This window comes from Mizuhopecten yessoensis, unplaced genomic scaffold (assembly GCF_002113885.1).
Source record: "Mizuhopecten yessoensis strain PY_sf001 unplaced genomic scaffold, ASM211388v2 scaffold11141, whole genome shotgun sequence".
Taxonomy (NCBI): domain Eukaryota; kingdom Metazoa; phylum Mollusca; class Bivalvia; order Pectinida; family Pectinidae; genus Mizuhopecten; species Mizuhopecten yessoensis.
The window spans coordinates 277,419-297,646 of NW_018408900.1; the positions used below are offsets into that span (position 1 = coordinate 277,419).

The 20,228-nt window shown below is 36.2% G+C and overlaps 1 protein-coding gene and 1 pseudogene across 1 annotated transcript; one reads left to right on the plus strand and one right to left on the minus strand.

Annotated features, from left to right (window-relative positions):
* Positions 1-1,609: 1,609 nt before the first annotated feature.
* On the minus strand, positions 1,610-9,133 carry LOC110466683 (annotated as a pseudogene).
* A 226-nt stretch (positions 9,134-9,359) lies between these two features.
* On the plus strand, positions 9,360-20,163 carry LOC110466671 (hydroxysteroid dehydrogenase-like protein 2). Its single transcript, XM_021523346.1, has 8 exons — positions 9,360-9,472; positions 11,770-11,933; positions 12,581-12,794; positions 13,604-13,707; positions 14,548-14,649; positions 16,285-16,485; positions 18,157-18,357; positions 19,136-20,163. Exons 1-8 carry the CDS (start codon positions 9,456-9,458, stop codon positions 19,375-19,377), a joined length of 1,245 nt encoding a protein of 414 aa, XP_021379021.1. The 5' UTR covers positions 9,360-9,455; the 3' UTR covers positions 19,378-20,163.
* Positions 20,164-20,228: the final 65 nt, after the last annotated feature.

Sequence of the window (20,228 nt, forward strand, 5' to 3'; positions counted from 1 at the left end):
ATATATTCAAGGTCACAGGGGTCAAATATGTTAAAAACTTTAAAAGACTTTTTCTGAATAACCAAATGCAAACGTTGGTGATATGTTACCAGTAGCATGATCAGATAAAGAGTTTGTTCATGTGAATGACCTTGACACACTACAAGGTTACATGTCAATTATGTATAAACTATTTAAAAATCCTCCTCTCAATAAACGAAAAGTCTACGATAGTGATATTTCGGGCAAGTTGCATTCTTCGATGAAAGGCTTTAAACTTTGTCCTTGTTTGACTTTCAAGGACACAGCTAGGGGTTAAATGTGTTTAAATCTTTTAGCAGGTTCTTTTGAATGACTTTGAGTCAAGACACTGAAATTCTGTCTGTAGCTTTATTTTAGTCCACTTTAAGGTTACAGATACGTACAGGCCCATTGGACCTCTTGTATTTACACACCCACCAAATGTGGAGCCTATTATGTTGTAATGCTGTCTGTCTCTTTCCATAACCCAGCTCATGATCACAACTAGTCCAACAATTTTCAACTGAATCTTTTAAGATTCGGTGTGTGTTGAGAATCATGTGAAGAATGTTCCTCCTATAGTTTACACAATATGAAAAAAAAACGGGCAAAGGGAGACAATCCCTATGCATTTTTATCAACAAGCATGACATGCATAATCGCCCAAATTTTCAACCACAGACGGAAAAATTCTGAGGTCATGGGGTCAAAGGTCACAGTAGCGATATTTGTCTTTTCAATCGCTGTTTAGGTACAACATCTGAGGTTAGACTTTTTCATGACCCTTGATCTTTTAGCCCTACAGGGCCAACAAGCAGCCGGAACAAGGGGAAGGGGTTATTTTTTAGCCCATAGGCGACAGTCCTAGTTAATTTGGGGCCATTGGTGGGGTTTTTATCTCACCTAAAAGGACCAATACGGTGATATTTGGCCAGAATCATGCTGGGATGAAGGGCTACCAAGTTTGTTCAAATAAATGACCTTCACCGATATTCAAGGTCACAGGGGTCAAAAATGTTAAAAACTTTAAACATCTTCTTCTGAATAACCAAAATGCTCAGGGTGATGATATTTGGTCAGTAGCATCCTGGGATGAAGGGCTACCAAGTTTGTTCGAAAGAATGATCTTGACCTACTTTCAAGGTCACTGGGGTCAGATGTCTTAAAATATTCAAACAACTTCTTCTCAATAACCAAAAGGCCCAGGGTACTGATATTGGGCCTGTAGCATGCTGGTACGAAGGGCTACCAAGTTTGTTCAAATAAATGACCTTCACCGATATTCAAGGTCACAGGGGTCAAAAATGTTAAAATCTTTAAACATCTTCTTCTGAATATCCAAAATGCTCAGGGTGATGATATTTGGTCAGTAGCATCCTGGGATGAAGGGCTACCAAGTTTGTTCAAATGAATGACCTTGAGCCACTTTCAATGTCACATGGGTCAAATGTCGTAAAATCTTACATGAATGACCTCGACACACTTTCAACCTAATCTCCTTGTTCGACATTCAAGGTCACAGGCGTCATATGTTTAAAATCTTTTAATAGGTTCTTATGAATCAAAACACTGATATTCTGCCTGTAGCTGTATTTTAGTCCACTTTTAAGATTACAAGTGTGAGATTCATACCAGGTGAGCGATGCAGGCCCATTGGGCATCTTGTTTAAATTCCTTCTTTTCATTAGAGCTCTATAAAATGGTTTTGGACATGTTTGCACTATACAGTGCAGACTGAATGAGTTTCAGTTTGTTAAATTAATAATGCGTACAGCATCTACAAAATACAGATGTTTTATACAATAAAAAGATGGTAGCCTCCCTGTTAAATACACAGCTCTTTCAGATTTTTTCAGAATCTTTTCTCTGTTCATCATTATTACTCTCAAAGCTAATAAACAAAAGAAACACTTTATTATAAAGTGATTACAGTTTATTGATTTATATCACCATGATCAATTATAAAATAATGGTAAAAAGGACAATCAACATCAAATTTCTTAAGTCACTCTTCACTGTTAGATCAATATCCAATACACATGGCACCTTATATAGACCATTTAAGATCACAGTTACTTCCAAAGATGTCCAAATCAATTCTGTTAAAATAAAACAGATATTGTACTCTGTTATGACACTAACTACAGTGATCATTTTGTTTTTAAGGACCCCTGAACTCTGTATTAGGAATATTTAACTACATGACAATAGTTTTAATAGCTCATTTCTGAAGAGAAATCCACACCTTACAGAACTTTTATGAAAAAAAATAAAGAAGGAAAAAAGGAATTGAACATCAGTGTTCTGAGAGGGAAAATACAAAGGGACCAGGCCAGTATTGGGCCCTTGTTCTCCGATATTACATTACAACCATTTATATTGTACCACCAAAATCCTGATTATATGCATAAAAAAACGCCAACACGGAGGAGAAAAAAAGGTTGTCTTCAATGATGTCCCAGCACCCCATCTATATTACAAAAACTTGAAAAATGTGATGATATGACATCACTCACTCTAGTCTGCAATGTAATCCAAATTAGTGTTTTGCACGCATCACACATTACATTTTTATTTTGTTGAATGTGCATAGGACGAATACAACGTTCTTCAATGTCTGATTACATTACACCGTGTCAAACCCCAATATATAAGGAATTAGTCACACGAACAATTCGTTAATCTAATCATAAAAATCAAGCATGTACTGCATATAAACTATAGCACACTTCAAGAATACTGTATACAAATTTTGACCTCTAAGGCTCTTTGGCCTTGAAAAAACTATTGTATATACATATAAGTTTATAAGGTTTGTACCAAGCTAGCTCAACATCAATATATTCATTGTATATGGCCTATCGGCAAAAATATGTAAATTAATTGCGAATCATATATAAAATTAGGTTGAAACATTAACATAAGTACTCACTATTAAAGTATTGTCACACCCACTTGTTATGTAGCCACTTCAACCAGAGGTCAATATAAATTCAAGTGTGATGTTTTTAAGTCACTGGATAACGGAACTACTTGGTAGTGAAGCGGACGTAAAACCCATCAATCATTCTAAGTCACTGTACACTTTTTTATTTTCTGTCGCTAGATACAAACGTATTTGTTTTATATTCAGTCATGTTAGTCACTAGATACAAATGTACGTTGTTGTGTTTCAAGTCCTTTTTGTTTGATATAAGGCCTAGACTATTAAGGAAATAAAATGAGATTTCCTGTCAGAATATTTTTTAACCTTCAACCCCCAACGTTTCATTCACCCCCTTCCAGTTTTTCAAGTAAAGTGGTGGTATTTTACTTTCAGTTTTGCATTTGTTTTAACTTAAAATCAATGGACAGTATAATTTTCCTGAGGTCATCATTCATAATCAAAACATCATTATCTGTGTAATTAGTTAATCACAATTATCAATCATAAATGTCATTTAATTTTGGATCACAATTTTGACTGTTTCTGAAGTATTTCTGGTCGTCTGTACATGGTAACAACAGCAGCACCCCCTATGCCAAAGTTGTGCTGGAGAGCAATTTTAGCCCCATCAACTTGTTTAAGTTTAGCAGTCCCTCGCAACTGTGACACCAGCTCTGCACACTGCGCCAGACCTGTAATGAAATAAAAGCAACATTGCCTGTGGCTTCATATTGTTCTAAACTACATGCATGTACAATAATATTTGTTAAACTGCAAATAACATCATTAAAAATTCTTGCTTTGGCTGTCCAAGAAATAAATAATTTAAGGATATTGCGATCTCCACTACCCCCAGTTATTACTTTTCCAATGGCCCTTTAAACAAAAGTTAACAGCCCTTTTCAACTCATCACCCATATAAAATTTTGCAATGACACTTTTAGTTATAACACAAACTCCTAGTAAGGACCTTTTTTGTATAATAGTTAATTAGAACAGGTAGATACATGTATAGTTTCACATAATATCTGGAATTCCCTGATTATTTCCAACATTTTAGCCTTAACAGACATAGAAAAAAAACATTAAGATATCCACTTTTTAGAATATCAAGGCAATATTTAAGAAGATGACACAAATGTTGTTATACCTGTTGCCCCAATGGGATGACCTTTGGACTCCAGTCCTCCTGAAGGGTTCACGACCCATTTTCCACCAAGCTTGCAAATGTCTCCCCCATTTTTGTTTTTAATCCATTTTCCGTTGCGAATCAGATCTACACCTTTCCCTTCTTGTGCCAGCTGGAGAGCTTCATACATGAAGAGCTCATTACACGAGAAGCAATCATGAACCTCTAGCACATCAACATCATCAGCAGTGAATCCAGAATCCTGGTAACAGCGCTTAGCTGCCTCCTTGGCCATACCGTAACCAGACAGATCTTGGAAACTTCGTCCAAAGGAGGACTCCATGTCAGTGACCATGTGTTGTGCTATAATCTCCACAGCATGGTGCTGGAGGTTATTGGCCACCACAAAATCCTCATTACACACAATGGCCGCCGCACCACCATCAGCAGTTGGAGCAGACATCCAAAATGTGATTGGGTCGCAAAGAGGAATTTTTGTTTTAATGTCCTCGCGTGAAACAATCCTCTGTAATGCTGCTTTGGGGTTGTTCACACTCTGTTTATGGTTCTTATAGGAGATTTCCACCATGTCGTCTAGAGTTGCATATGGGTATTTCTTCAGGTATTCACGAGCTGCATATGCATATAATTTGACAACGTCTGATGTCATCTGATTGAGGCGTGGCTGGATGAGACCTGGCTCAGCTCCAATGTCCACCATGTGGTCCATATGACGCTTGACCGGTGATGTTCGGTCTGTGTACTTTTCAGAGAGACCTCTCTCCATCTTTTCAAAACCTGCATACAAATAAAATTTAAAAAGATTTATGAAGGAGGGTCTATAATCAAACATGCTTGCGCAAAAACATCTATGAAAAGATCACCTGTGTTAACAGACTACTGCAATTTATGTTCCCTATTGAGTTGATTTCATTCAAATTCATTGTGAATTGAACCTGTATAAGAGACAACCTGCACTCTGAAAGTTTTGGCTGTATTTCCATTTGTTCACAGTCAGCATCAAATACATTTTCATTATTTAAAAGGGAGATTTTTTTAGAAGATATTTCAGTAAAATTCAAATAAATCAATATTTTATGAACATCTATTTCTATAAAAATATGCCTGTAGTGCCTTAATGCAAATAGTTATCAAGTTATCGAAGGATAATTCATTCAGTCAATAAACTTAAAGACTGTTCTGTCACAACTTCACAACTGTTTAAAGTAATTGTTCTGTCACAAAATTTATCACCATTTCTTAAGATGTGAGTTATTTAATGACACAGAATAATAATTTATATATAAATAGTAAGATTAGAAAAGTACCAAGAGCCATGACACAGTCCTCCACTCAGCTCTGGACTAAACGTCTGGCCAACATTAGGGCACTGGATCCAGAGGAACAATTGTTGTTGACATTGAATATGGGGACGCCACTGAGTCCTAGGTTGTAAACAGCTCTCTGACCACTGGTTGGCTCTCCGTAACAGTAGCTGGCCACCACAGCCTTCACATTACTGTATGGCAGTCCTGCATCCTTCAAGGCTGCCTCACCTCAGAAAGTAAAATAACAAATACATTTCCAATACATTTTTTATGTTCTCTATTAACTTGTTTTGCATGTAGTAAACTGCAATATATATGACAAAAATGTATATTTGCCTCTTCTATCAACCTAACTTTCAGAGCAATTATTTCCTTTAGTTCCATCTTTTATATAATTATACATGCAACTACAAGCCCACAAGCAGATTATGCAAAATTCTACTAGATTGATCTATTTTTCCATAGTAAATAATGAAAGTTTTCCCTTGCCCAAACATAAAATTTACTAGCCCGGGCATTTGACTAACAAAATTGTACATCCCTCGACACTGTGTAGCATTATATTATGGTGCACAGATTGTCATACTTGGAAGTTGCCTTTAGTGCAACATTTATGCTACTGAAATGACGGACAAGAAAATTTGTATACAGTGGACTGCACAGGTAAGGTATTAGTATGATACAGAAGAAAGACAGCTATTGTGACACACAAACGGCTAGATATAATTGTATATAAGTTTCTGTGAACATTGTGAATGATGATTACCTGCTTCCTTGCCCATATCTGGGTAGTCCCATGCTTTTGTCATTGGCTTCTCAAACTTGGTCACCCCTACTCCAACCACAAACGTTCTCATCTTGTTACGCAGTAAACTTGTCGCCATTTAATGAGTGGTGGATGATTTAGATCTGGGAAAAGATGAAATTAAACTATTTATCATATAGGTGTATCAAATTACAATTTCTAGGATCATATCATTCCCAAGAATCATCAGTTATCTTTTTCAACACTACAAGGGAAGAGACAGCTGTCCATTTGTTATAAGAATATATCCTCATCAATTTAAAGAAAACTGTCAGCCATCCCTCCCAACCATATCCAAAATCTGTCATAAAGTTATGGGTTTTTCCTTCGAAAGTACCAATAATCAGCCATGCAGCTTCTGTCAGCTGTTCCCTTTTTCCATTAGCTTACATAAATGTATGTCATCAATCAGTAAAGAGAAACCCAAACTTATACATAGGCCTGGACTGAAGAAAATACCATACAGTAGCTGTCTGAAGAAGTTTTGATCACTTGCCTACAGAAAACACTCTGGACATCAAGGATATAGAATTATTAAACATTTTCATAATACAGTTTTGCTGGTCGATACATTCATCCACAACAAACGATCACATGAAAATAATGAAGAAAAAATTAGGGTAGATAAGTTGTTTATAAACATTTAATTGAATTCAGAGTTATCAATTAAATATAGAGACTACAAAATGACTTTCATTTGAGAAAGCTTTAACTGAAATTTAGTTATCTTGCTATAATAAATTAGTTACCAATCAAACCATCTTGAAGTGACTTCACTTATGTCACTCTCTTGTCAAATTCTAATAAACAATGCGAAGCATTATGAGCAAGCTATAGTCTACCACCTTCTCAAACTCCATTATCAAACAAGGTTACCGCAAAGCACTCCAAAATGTGCTGTCACACGTTGAACTAGGAGTTGTTTGTAACGTTAAAATATATGAAATATTTGAAAAATGCATGTAGTATTGCATTAATGAAACAAAGGGGAATAATTAAGTCTTTATAATTGTGATACCACTCACTCCACTGATTCAGGAGGCATAACTCAGTAAATAACAGTCGGATAATGATGGTTATCCAACTTGTCTTGAGCTTCATGGTAATTAACCTTCCCATTAAGTTAAAAGTTGATCTGCTGAATATTACTCGTGGTATATATAGAACAGACTGTTTCAGTAATTGAATAAAGGGGCATAACTCCCTAAATTACTGTCGGATAATGGTGGCTGCCAAATTCATCAGAGCTTTTATTGTAATTAACCTTCCCATGAAGTTTTAAGTTAATCCTTTGAAAAGTATTTGAGATATAGAGTGGACACTGTTTCAGCAATTAATTATAGGAGCAAAATTCCAGTTACAGATCATTATCTAACTTGTCTGAGCTCTCATCATCAGTTCATGGTAATAATTAACCTTCCTATGAAGTGAATCTGTCGTTAATTTCTTGAGATATCAACAGGACACCCTGCACGCCCCCCTCCCACAACCTACCTGCTCACATGATAACATAATACATCTGTTACATTCCGACAAGCGTATACAAAAAGGAAAAAGGGCAATAGCTGTTGAGACTCTGAATTCAGTATTTCTAGAGGTACTCATATACTCAAATCTGGAAATCGTATATGGCAGAGTATATGAGATGTGCCACAGTATGAGACCTGTAGTGAACAAAGGGCCATAACTCTGTATATAGCTGAGCACAAGACCTGATTTCAGATTTTTACATTTCACCACCCCAAAACTGGTACTCCAGTATGTCCAGATAAAGTGATACACATATATGTATTGACAGCCTGTATGGACATGGTGCAAGGAGGGATGTCCACATATGATACCGGTAATCAGGTTGGGGAAAACCGCAACTTGCGCAATACGCAAACTCGCCTTTTATACGCCAGTTGGAGTATGGATTTGTTACTAAAAATAACCCAAATCGCTTTAACAGTAACTTTTGCAAGACGTTAATAAAAATCGCATTAATTTACGACAAGGTAAATAATATTTTGCTAAAAAAGGTTTACTGAAAGCGTTGGCTACTTAGAAACTTGATGTAACTTTACCGGAAGTATTGCATCTATTTTTGGTACTTTCCGACATGTAAATAAAGTTTATTTTTGCATTTGTATTATGTTTCGTGACTGAATAAATGCGACATGGACAAACAATTTGAAATAGTTATGATTCAAGTGATTTTGGCTATTTTTAGTAACAAATCCATACCCCTATTGGCGTATTATAGGCGAATTTACGTATTATACGCAAGTTAGTGGTTTTCCCCGACCTTGTAATGCTTCTGTGGGTTCTAACCGATAGTCAGTCACTATTTTTTGTCTTTCTTTTTTTTGGCAGAATTATAGTCAAAGGTCAGGTCATTATGAAATGGGGCTTCTTCTTAAGAATTGTTCATTTTTAGAGAGAAAAAACGTGTGAAGTTGGAAAAAGGATGAAACATGTTTTTTTTCATTAAGATATTTAGGAAAAACTGTAAGAGCTTTGTATCTTCCAAATATTTATATGGAGTTAGTAAGTTACAACTTTCCCCGTTACACCCATTATTACATCTTCTTTCTTGAACAATAATGTCTGTTTTATTATCATTATTATTTATTTAATCGCTGCAACAACAACAACGTGTAAACTAGGCCTAATACTGTACCAGTTGCGACGATATCTTTGTTGGATTTCAGATTACAACATCAACAGATCAAGCATAGCAATGTTGTTATGTTATTGACCAATATGTCCTCTCCTCAGAGAACGTTTTCACATCTCAGTAAGATTATCGTCGTATACTAGGTGCTTTTATAATAAAGATATTGCAAATCTAGCTCGGATCAACCAAGGAGCGATCTTTCCCTTCTTTTGCAATACTCACCTGTCAGATTCTACACAATCATTTTAGCAGACAACTACTAGAGTGCTCTCCCCTTGATAAACACACTGGTTAGTATAATTTACCAATGTGTAGCATTTCGTTTTGTTATGATTACAAAACTTTTCTTTTCATTTCTCTTACAATAAAATTCTCAAATATAAACAAAATGATACGCAAGAAAATACATCAACATGATTTTATGAAAAAAATGTTTTTAATAATATTGAAGCGATGTTTTTTTTTATTTCTTTCCGTACTTAAAAGTCTTGCTAAAAATAAGTATACAAAGATACAAAGTCCGTTCCTACACTTGCCGGTACGTTGGGGACCTCGAGCTCTGTTGTGTAAAGTCAAATTGCTTATAAATTTAACATCAGACGCTAGAAATGGCTGCAAACACTGGGTATGTATAGCATGGAACGGGTGCTAATGCTGAAATAAGATGAAATGAATGCTGCTTTAGATATGCTTTCATCGTAAATTATTTCTTGAAACTTTTTACAACAACTGTGAACAAGAATTTGTAAAGAAACTTTGGTCTTTGCACAGGACAGGGACGAATACATGAGAAAATTATACAAAGTTCCTAGGGTCGAAGTATCCTATTAATTATATAACACTTCGTACGGCCCATAATTTCCAAAGGGGCACATTGAGAAACGTTTTTATTTATGTCGTAAGTGTCATTGGCATTGAAATCGAAGTACACGCAACTAAGAGTGGAACCTGATTAAACCGACCGTAACGTAATTAAGGTGGCAGTACCCAAACCGAATCGGTACCCAAATCGGATCACTTTTTGCAAAAAAATACTTAAATGTGTCAACAAATCAGTTATAACAGAGACGTATTATACGTCTCTGGTTATAACAATGATGTAGTGTTAGAATAGATAGCCATGCACCATTTTTTGTCTACAGGTAATTAAGTTTTTAAGTTCAAATAGCGCAAGAAAACGTAATTCAAACTCAAATGTCAATGTTTTGATAACGTTTATAAAAAATGGTGCGTGCAATCTTTTTTGGACTATAGGAATAAATTCACACTAGAAATACTTTTTGCCATATAAATTCTAAAGGTCATCATAAAATGTTAATATGCTGACAAAAAAATATTCATTTGAAGCGTACGATACTGCACAATTCAAGCCTTGATCCGTTTTGGGTCCCGACATTAGCAAAAACTGGAGACGCTGATTGGTGACTATAAATATCTCAAGTGAGCCCAAGGTGCTAATTTGTTAGAACACCCATCAATATTCTTTCTTTGATACAACTATAAATGAATATAATTCATCCCCAGATTTTTCAATGATTTAAAAAACTGAAGGTTTGGTGGTCCGATTTGGGTACTGTCACCTTACACTTTATGTTGAAAAATACCTCTCCATACAACTCCTCAAACACTATGCTCCCAATTTCAACGAAATATATCAGATATGATAACTACTTTTTTGCAACCCTTTTTATGGAGTTATGGCCCTTTTTTTAAAAGTCCTTGTCCTGACAGTTTTTCCTAATCTACTAGGCCAATTTTAAAGAAAGTTTACGGATATGGCAACTGCCCCTACACGTTGTGCTTTCAAGTCGTGCTTTTTCATTTTGACCCTTTTAAAAGGAGTTATGGCCCTTTGTTGAAAAAAACTTTTTCTGCCTCCTAAACTACTGGGCCAATTTCAATGAAAGTTTACAGATATGGTAATAAGCCCCTAATGGTGTTTTTTCATATTAACCTTTTTTTAAGGAGTAATATCCCTTTGTTAAAAATCTTTGTCCTGACATCTCTTCTTTACTACTAGGACACATCTCTTCCTTTACTACTAGGCACATTTCAGGAAAATTGTTCATCAGGGCTAACAAGATTTCATTTGCAAGTATGTTTAGGCATTGAGAGGGAGTACAGGAAGTATGTGAGTGATTTGTATACTTAAATAAGTGTACAGCTCAATCAATAAAGAAATCATTACTGATGGGAGACTATGGATTGCTTTGCAATGCTCTGCCTTAGTAAGACTTTAGCTTACAGTTTTGGTTTATATAGGAGCAGGTGTATTAGTTAGCCTTTGGCTTAGAGTTCTAATTGACATTGATGTAAAAGTTCACTTGGCAATAAGTTATAACAATTGAAATAGGTTGGGAACATCTTCTGACTTTGAAAGGATGTATTGGATTATGATGCATCTTCTGAGTTCAGATCAAACAAGAGTAAATGATCTTTATAAAACTTCCATAAGAACAACTATGAAACAAGTTATTCCAACTTATTTTAATCAATCTTGTTGGTCCATATTGTGTATCTTCATTTCAGTCTAATAATATTGACTAAGGTTATTATGCAGAATGCACAGCAGAATAACAAATAAACATAGTAAATTCTGTGCTTCATCAATCTTTATTTTCCAGTATTATTTTGCCAACCAAGTATAGTTGAAATCTGATAATAGTTAAGAAGGTTGTCACATTGAAATAACAATGAACAACAGGGTCAGACAAAGAGATGGATGAACGCCATTCCAGACATGGGTATGCCTTATTCTTACCTGTACAAAGATGAACCTACAGAATCAAAAGAAAGTTTTTATCGGTTCAGTATTTCGAGGATTGGTTAGGAATTTCAGTTTATCCTGTCAAGTCAGATGATGTTGAAAACCTGTTAAATGCAAAAAACAATTAAGATTCTCCTTTCAAATTTATTTTGTAGTGTTTTAGCAGGGAAGACTCTGTTCATCACAGGGGCAAGTCGTGGTATAGGTAAAGCCATAGCCCTGAAGGCCGCAAGGGATGGAGCTAATGTTGTCATAGCAGCAAAAACGACAGAGCCACATCCCAAACTACCTGGCACCATTTACACTGCAGCCAAGGAAGGTATGCTATATATGACACTTATGTTTGCACTAATTAGTAAAATAAATGTTTAACAGGGAAGAAACAGACATAAAAACTAGTTGCACACTGATCATTAAATCATTCCATTTATTATTGCCCGCTTTCACCGAAACGGGGGATATTGATTTGGGTTTGTCCGTCTGTCTGTCTGTTTGTCACGCTTCGTTTCCGTGCAATAACTACAACAAATGTTAACCGATTTTCTTCAAACTTGGTCACCGGGTAAAATGCCTTATGGGCTCGGCCAAGCTTGATGACCACTTTAATCGGACTCCATTCGGCAGAGTCATTATCTGCATGCAGTTTCCTCTTAATAACTCTAGCAAATATTAGATAAGGGGGGGGGGGGGGGGGGGGGGGGGTTCTTCAAGTTTCAAGCTATACATTATGTCTCCACAGAACGATACTCACATGTTTAAACTTAACCTCAATAATGTTTATCTACAATATGCCCTGAAAGCGGGGGGTATAAATTCCACGAACTTGCTTGTTAATAGTAATAACATGCCTGGTAATAAGCCCATCCATGACTAGGATCAGGAGTAATCTAACCCATACACATGAGTTTTGTGTATAAGTTTGTGTACTTCTTGTCGAGTTATTATGTTGTTCTCTGGTTATTGCAGTTGAGGATGCAGGAGGAAAATGTCTGCCCTGTGTGGTAGATATCCGACAAGAAGAGCAGGTACGGAAAGCAGTAGAGGAAGCAGTGGCCAAGTTTGGAGGGATTGATATCCTTATCAACAATGCCAGTGCTATCTCCCTCACTGGCACACAGGCAACTGGCATGAAGAAATATGACCTGATGATGAATATCAATGGCAGGGGCACATACCTCTGGTGGGTGTTATCTCTCTATATTTACTACGTATGGCATTGCCACTATATAACCCTTCCAAATTCAGTTGGCATTGATCATATAGGCTATGAATGCCATGAACCGATAATACCGATTGTTGACGTCATCATTATTATGATGTGATGATTGTTACGTTGGATACCACTTACCCTCCACTGGCGATGGCTGTTCTATTCATTAAACAAGCATACACGGTACATGCATTATTTTAACTAAATGCTGAAAAAAATAAGTGTAAAATAAGTTTAGGAGATGAACAGATTCCAAAAAATGGTAAATATACATGCAAGTATTGAACTGCTTTTTGTTGGCATTCATAGGCAATATGAATTCCAAGTGGACAAAGGCAAATCCAACTAAAAGCAGTTCAATGCTTAGTGTTTGACAGCGGCAAAAATAGCTTTGTTTCTGTTAAAAAATACCTTAAATATTGTAAATGCTAATTCCATGATATGTACATGTATTACTTTATATAGGATATTTTGGGCAAGTAAATTTCATTTTTGGGGAATTGTTTTTTCCCCTGCCCACGAATTGTCTGTATTACATTGGTACCAGGTGTATACATCAGGTTGAAAAAATATGTAATCTTTATTTTTGACCACTACTGGCCAAATATCACCTTGATTTCTCTTGGTTTTTAGAAGAAGTTGTTGAAAGTAAAAAGTTGACGCCAGACAGACAACGGACGCCGCACCACGGCATAAGCTGAGCTAAAAATGAGACAATGTTTTACTTTAATGTGATTAAAATTTTTACAGTGTCTTAAAATATTATGTCTTTATTTCAGTTCACATGTGTGTATGCCTTACCTCCTGAAGAGTTCTAATCCTCACATTTTGAACATCAGTCCTCCCCTCAACATGAACAAGGATTGGTTCAAAGGCCATGTTGGTGAGAATCACTCAAATATTTATTTTTTTAAATATATTCAATCAATGGGTAAAGACTTTTTGCAAGATAACCAGATTTCTAGGTCATTTAATATTAATGCCATTGTATCACTTCACTATTTCTAACTTTGTTTTCATCAAGTACATGTACTTTGTAGGTCATAGTTATCTAGAATTTGGGTATTGACCATATCCCCCAAAACTCCTATCAAAGGTTTTGGTGAATTCTTGCAAACAAAATGTAGATTATATATATTTTTAATTTCTATTTTGTTTCTCTTTTAAATTTATTGCATATATTTCATCACTAGCTGATACTGAAATTACAGTAATTTCAATAAATATAGTCCGAATTATTCTGAAGTTTTATCGACTTTTTTTTATATCGGTCTGTCGTCGATTAATGACAGACCGAAATAAAAAAAAAAATCAAATAAACGTCAGAATAATTCGGACTAAGTAGAAACTTGATTGATAGCTATATATATTGTCAGTTGTCGGCATTAAATTCAATGCAAATACTAGCTGTTGATGCCAATTATATCTTACTAAACTTGGAGCACAATAACAATTTTGAAAAGTGTTGAATAAACAGCTGTTCATCCATACCCCCTGAAACTTCTGTGTGAAATACATTTGAAAATCAAATGTTGCAACTGATTAAGTAAACATTGAAATGGGAAATGATCTCAATGTTGATTCTAGAGGGAAGGTACAATTTATTTTCTTTTGGTGTCCAAAGTTCAATAATCATGAAGCTGATTTAGGGAGTTGCTTGCTGATGATTGGTAAATTCATACCCTAACTTGACTATTTAGGAAGTACTGGTAATATTTTACAGCCTACACTATGGCCAAGTATGGGATGTCCATGTGTGTCTTGGGGATGGCTGAGGAGTTCAAACCTGAAGGTATTGCTGTGAATGCTCTCTGGCCAAGAACAGGTAAATTTCAAAAGGTTTAAACAAATTTAATGTCCCATCATCTTCCTGAATATGTATTCCACACCCTTGTAGGTAAATCAGCTTATAATCTAATTAAAATAAACCTGTAGAGTTAACCTTTATGTGGAAAATTATATCGAGTCATAGCATGATTTTTCAAGGTACATTCATTTGTTCATTGTTCAGGTGTACCCTGGGACATCACAGCTGTTTCACCTGTCTTACTTTGGACAAAAGATCTATCTATACACCTCATATAAATATAGCTTCACCTTTTGATATGGTAATCATAAGTCTACATATCAATTAAGTCTTTGTGGTCTATATATCAAGTCTTTGTGGCCTATTTAATTGTCATTACTCATTATCTGCTATATTTAAAGCTTCCTGTCTTCATTGTTTCAATGTTTTGCTGATTAATACAAAATGCTGTAGCTTGTGTAATTACATTTTCTAGCTCACCAGGTCCGAAGGACCAAGGTGAGCTTATGCCATACTGTGGCGTCCGTCATCCGTCCGTCAACAATTTCTTTAAACGACTTCTTCTTTTTAACTACTGATTGGAATTTAATTTAATTTGACTGGATGCATCCCTAGGTGGTGGGGATTCAAAATTGTACAAATGGTGGAGCTGACCCCCCAGGGGGCTGAGGGGTGGGGCCATAAGGGGGCAATTTGGCTATATTGCTACAAACGACTTCTTCTGTAGAACTATGCCATGGATATCGATCATATTTTGTCGGAAGCATTCATGGGAGGGAGGGATTCAAAATTGTACAAATGGTGGGGCTGACCCCCCAGGCTAAGGGGTGGGGCCAAAAAAAGTTTATTACATGGAAATGGTTGAGATCCCACCATAAAACCATATATACAATTGCTGAGTATACAAAGAAGAATGCACATTTGCTTCCAGGATGGCCCTAGGGTCTGGTCCCACCCTTTGAGACATAGTCCCTGGGCCATAACTTTAAAATGGTTAAGATCCCCACCCCAAAACTATATATACAATTGTTGGGCATAAAGAGACGAATGCAGTCATGATATTAGAATTGACCCCAGGGTCTGCCCCACCCTTTCAAACTTAACCCTTGGGTCATATTTTTGAAACAGTTGAGATCCCCACCCCAAAACTGTATATACAAATGCTGGTCAAAAAGAGAATAATGCAGTCATGATATTAGAATTGATCCTGGGTTCTGGCCACAACCCTAGGGACCCCGTTCCTGAGTCACAGTTTAGAAACAGTTGAGATCCCCACCCATAACCATACATAAAATTGCTGGGCATGAACAATCTAATTCAGATATGCTACAAGGATTGGCCTTGGGGTCTGGCATATTCCCTTGGATCTCATTTGGAGAATATTTTGCCATGATTGCTTAGATATCCAGGTGAGCGATACAGGCCCTCTGGGCCTCTTGTTCTTGTATGTTTGCTTTACTTTGAGCTCCTATTCTAATTCTAAAAATGACATATTTTTTTCACTGGATCTACTTTTTTTTTGAAATAATACAACCAGAAAGAAAAGAAAAAAAGAAACTTCTAAATAAAATAGGCATTTGGAAGCTGTACATGACCGAGTTTGATCTGAAACAGCTGTCTGCCCATTTACTTAAATGTGTTGGTATTTTCCAGCCATCTACACTGCTGCCATGGAGATGTTAGGGGGTGGAGATGAGGTAGCTAAGCAGTGCCGCAAGCCTGAAATCATGTCGGATGCTGCCTATGTGATGCTGACCAAAAACAGCAAATCCTACACTGGGAACTTCGCCATTGATGACGAAGTACTCACAGCAGAAGGGATCAAGGATATGGAGCAATACAGTTGGGTCAAAGGTACAAAACTAGGGTCACATGTATCGTTATCTCATATATTAGAATCAGAAACAGACCTAAGCAAAGTGTTAAACAACATGCTGAAAACTCTTTCTTGAACAACACAGCAAATCTACCTGCACACAGATAATATAGAGTTACAACAACAAACATAGTTCTATAGCACACCAGGTGCTGTACCCGGCCTTCCCACTCAAGTTCCTTTCTTTTGTCATCCATGACTGACTTGGTCACCACTTGATGGATAGCCCTATAGCGCTATCTCCAATTCCACATACCCCCATCAATAAATGCATGATGTTACCCAAATCATAAGATTTGACCTCAAATGTACTTTTGACCAAAGTGCTGCTCTCTATTGATACCAACTGTCTTACATGTTATAAGATTGTCTCATTCTTTATAAGCCCATCAGATGGTGGACTATTCAAATCACCCTGCATCCGTGGTCCATCTGTCCCATCATTTCGTCCGTCATTCCATCATTGCGTCCGTCCTTGAAAAATTTTGTTTGCATTATTTCTCAGAAAGTACTGGAGGTATCTTTCTTAAATTTCACATGAAGGTTCCCCATGATCCCTAGTTATGTATATCTTTTTTTTGGGACTGATTGCAAATCCAAAATGGCCGATAGGCAGCCATCTTGAATTTGAAAGTTAAAGTTTGTAAGCACTATTTCTCAGAATGTACTGGAGGGATCTTTCTTAAATCTTTCATAAAGGTTCCCCATGATCCCTAGTTTATGCATTTCAAATTTTTGGGATGATTGGAAAACCAAGATGGGTGGCAGGTGATCGTATTGAGTTTGGGGGTAAACGTTTTTTAGCCCTATTGCTCAAAAGGTCTTGTATGGATCTTTCTCAAATTTCACATAAGGGTCCTCTTGTTCTTAGTTATGCATATCAAATCATATTGGCTGGCCATCTTGTTACAGTTTAAGCTTCTTATCGCTATTTCTCAGAATTTACTGGAGAATTTTTTCTCAAATTTGATATGTATGTTCCACTTGGTCCTGAGTTGTGCATGTTAGCTTTTGAGGTTGATCAAAAGGTTGATTAAGATGGCAGATAGAGAAAAGATCAAACTTACATAGAACTAATGAAGATGGTACTATGGTGGGTGCCAAGATCCGTAGCTCTGGGATCTCTTGCCATTAATTACCTAATTTACAGCCCATTTTGTTTCAAAAGGAACTTTTAAAGGGAGTAGTAACAACAGATTTTCTAATCCTATACCTCTGTTGAAAGAATCGTTTCAGACGTAGTATGATTTCCTCATGGTCCTAAGAAATGTTTCTTTCAAGTTTTATTTGAAATGATTTGTTACTTCTGATTAGCTTTTGCATTGTTTTTATCTTCACAGAATCAGCCATATAGATTTTGACCAAACTTGGCAAGAGTTCACATGGCCCTAAACACATAATAATACCATGTTAGCCACATTCATGAATTTACTGATCATGAAGTAACACTAATCAATGCATTTAAGTTGTCTGTTAATAAAGTACATGTATCAGATTTAGCAATACAGATCTTAATGACCCGTTTTCTAGTGACTACAGGAGTTCAGGCTTGGAAAAATTAAAAATTCTTGATTCAAGAAAGATTTTAGAGAAAATTCATGACGCAGGGCCCTGGTCTAATTAAAGAAAAATTCTGTACCTTATTTTAGGCAGCAAACTTCTACCCGACTTCTTCCTTGATGTTGATGCCAACACACTGAGGGAGCAAATGTCTGAAGGTGGTGCCACGCCTGCTTTTGGCGGAACCAAAGGGGGTGCTGGACCAGCCAAGACCTTTGACGCCATCCAGACTATGCTTAGTGAGGAACTAGTAGGCAGTATCGGAGGTGTCTTCCAGTTCAATTTATCAGGTAAGTGGTCTCTTGGCAGATTCATAAAAACGAGTAAATAATATAGTCTTGTTATTGGTCTCTGATATCTCTGCACAATGTTTAGTATTTGATGGATGTCAGGAAGGACTGTTGTCAGAATATTGTGACAGGGTGGAGTGTTTATGTCCAGGTTAAGCAAAACAAAAAAATACTTGTTTCTGCTAACGTTCCAATTTCATTTTGGAAAATACTTTCACTACGCTTATATAGAGCAGACTTCTGACTTTAACAGTGCATTATCACTATATGATAAAATCTCTTAGGGTAGGCACAAAAATCTAAGGTAGGTAGTTTGCGGAAAACATTTTTTCTATTTGGCCTTTTGACATTTCAGTGAGTGATCACTTAAAGTGCCCTTTGAGTGGCCTGTCATCTGTGGACATATGGCCTTAGTCTTTGTTCAGCATATCAATTTTAATGCAAGATGTACATTTGTTTGAAGTTTGAAACTAATTCAACCTTACTACCTGGGTACACTGTATACAAGCCTGTTCTTGTGTGCTAATGCCTGATGACATTACAATAATTAACTACACTACACTGTTTCTCTGTAATGAGAGCAAGTTTATCATGACTAAGACTGGTTGTATACAGTATTTCCAGTGTGAAGGTAGTGTTAATTTTAGGCTTATACTAGTACAGATTTCACATGTTAGATTTGTCACTTAGGCAAACGTTGCCGGCCATACATTATATCAGTAGCGTCCATCTCAGCTGGTTGTCGGGCAATGTACCTGAGTTTGTTTTTGTGTTGTAGGGACTGATGAAAGTACATGGTTCATCAATTTGAAATCTGGCGAGGGTAGTTTGGGACCTGGTGAGCCCCCAATGGGAGCTGACTGTACAATGAGCATGGACAGTGCTGACTTTCAGAAGATGTTCGGAGGAGAGCTCAAACCTGTTGCAGCCTTTATGTCTGGCAAACTAAAGATCAAAGGAGACATGGCTTTGGCCATGAAGCTAGAAAAACTCATGAACAAAATGTCACCAAAATTGTAAAGTATAGTTTTCACAATGCTAGCCTGACACAACGATGCCGAGTGAAGAAGGCACTTTTCAGGGAAGATAACCAAATAATTATCATTTCTGTTAAGGGAAGATTTGAATATTTGTGATACAAGATTTTTTAATCTGACCCAGACATTTGAGAAAGGGTGTAAAATGATTCCAGTTTAAATATGTCCTTCAAATGAGCATGAAATGAGAATTTCTTTAGACAAGTACATGACATGTATTAAGACCAAATATTGATCTTGCAGTTTTTACAATCTTTGAAATCGCTCTTTAATCCTTTCCAATCCCACAATCTTTAAATAGATATTATTACAGATTAATTATATATCGGACCATAATTTAAGAATGGATAGTTTTATGGTTGTTTTTTATCTGCTATAGAAGGTTTTGGTTGTCTATAGATATGAAGTGCATGAACAAAATGTTTGTATGTGTAAATTTGTGGCAAGTGTAAGTGAAGTTTTAGTACTGGATTTGTGATAGGTTTACTAAATACTTATACATATGTATAAATAGTGCTGAATGATGGTGTGTTTATCAAATATTTATATCAATCGAGTCAAATATTTCTATTTATATATTAAGAGTTCATGATTGAAAGTTTTTATTTAATTAATGCATTGTATATATGTGATCATAAGGCAGTAGGATTTGTAATGCTGTATTTCATTTGAAATTTCTAATCAAAGCACGCACTGCTAATGCTGACAATTTTCATTGATATATCATCAGATGATTTTTGTACAAATAAAAATTCAAGATGCATATGACTGCAGTTGTTTTTAATTTTATAAATCCTTTGATTCAGTGTTCAGAATAAGGGCCTTCGCTAAGTT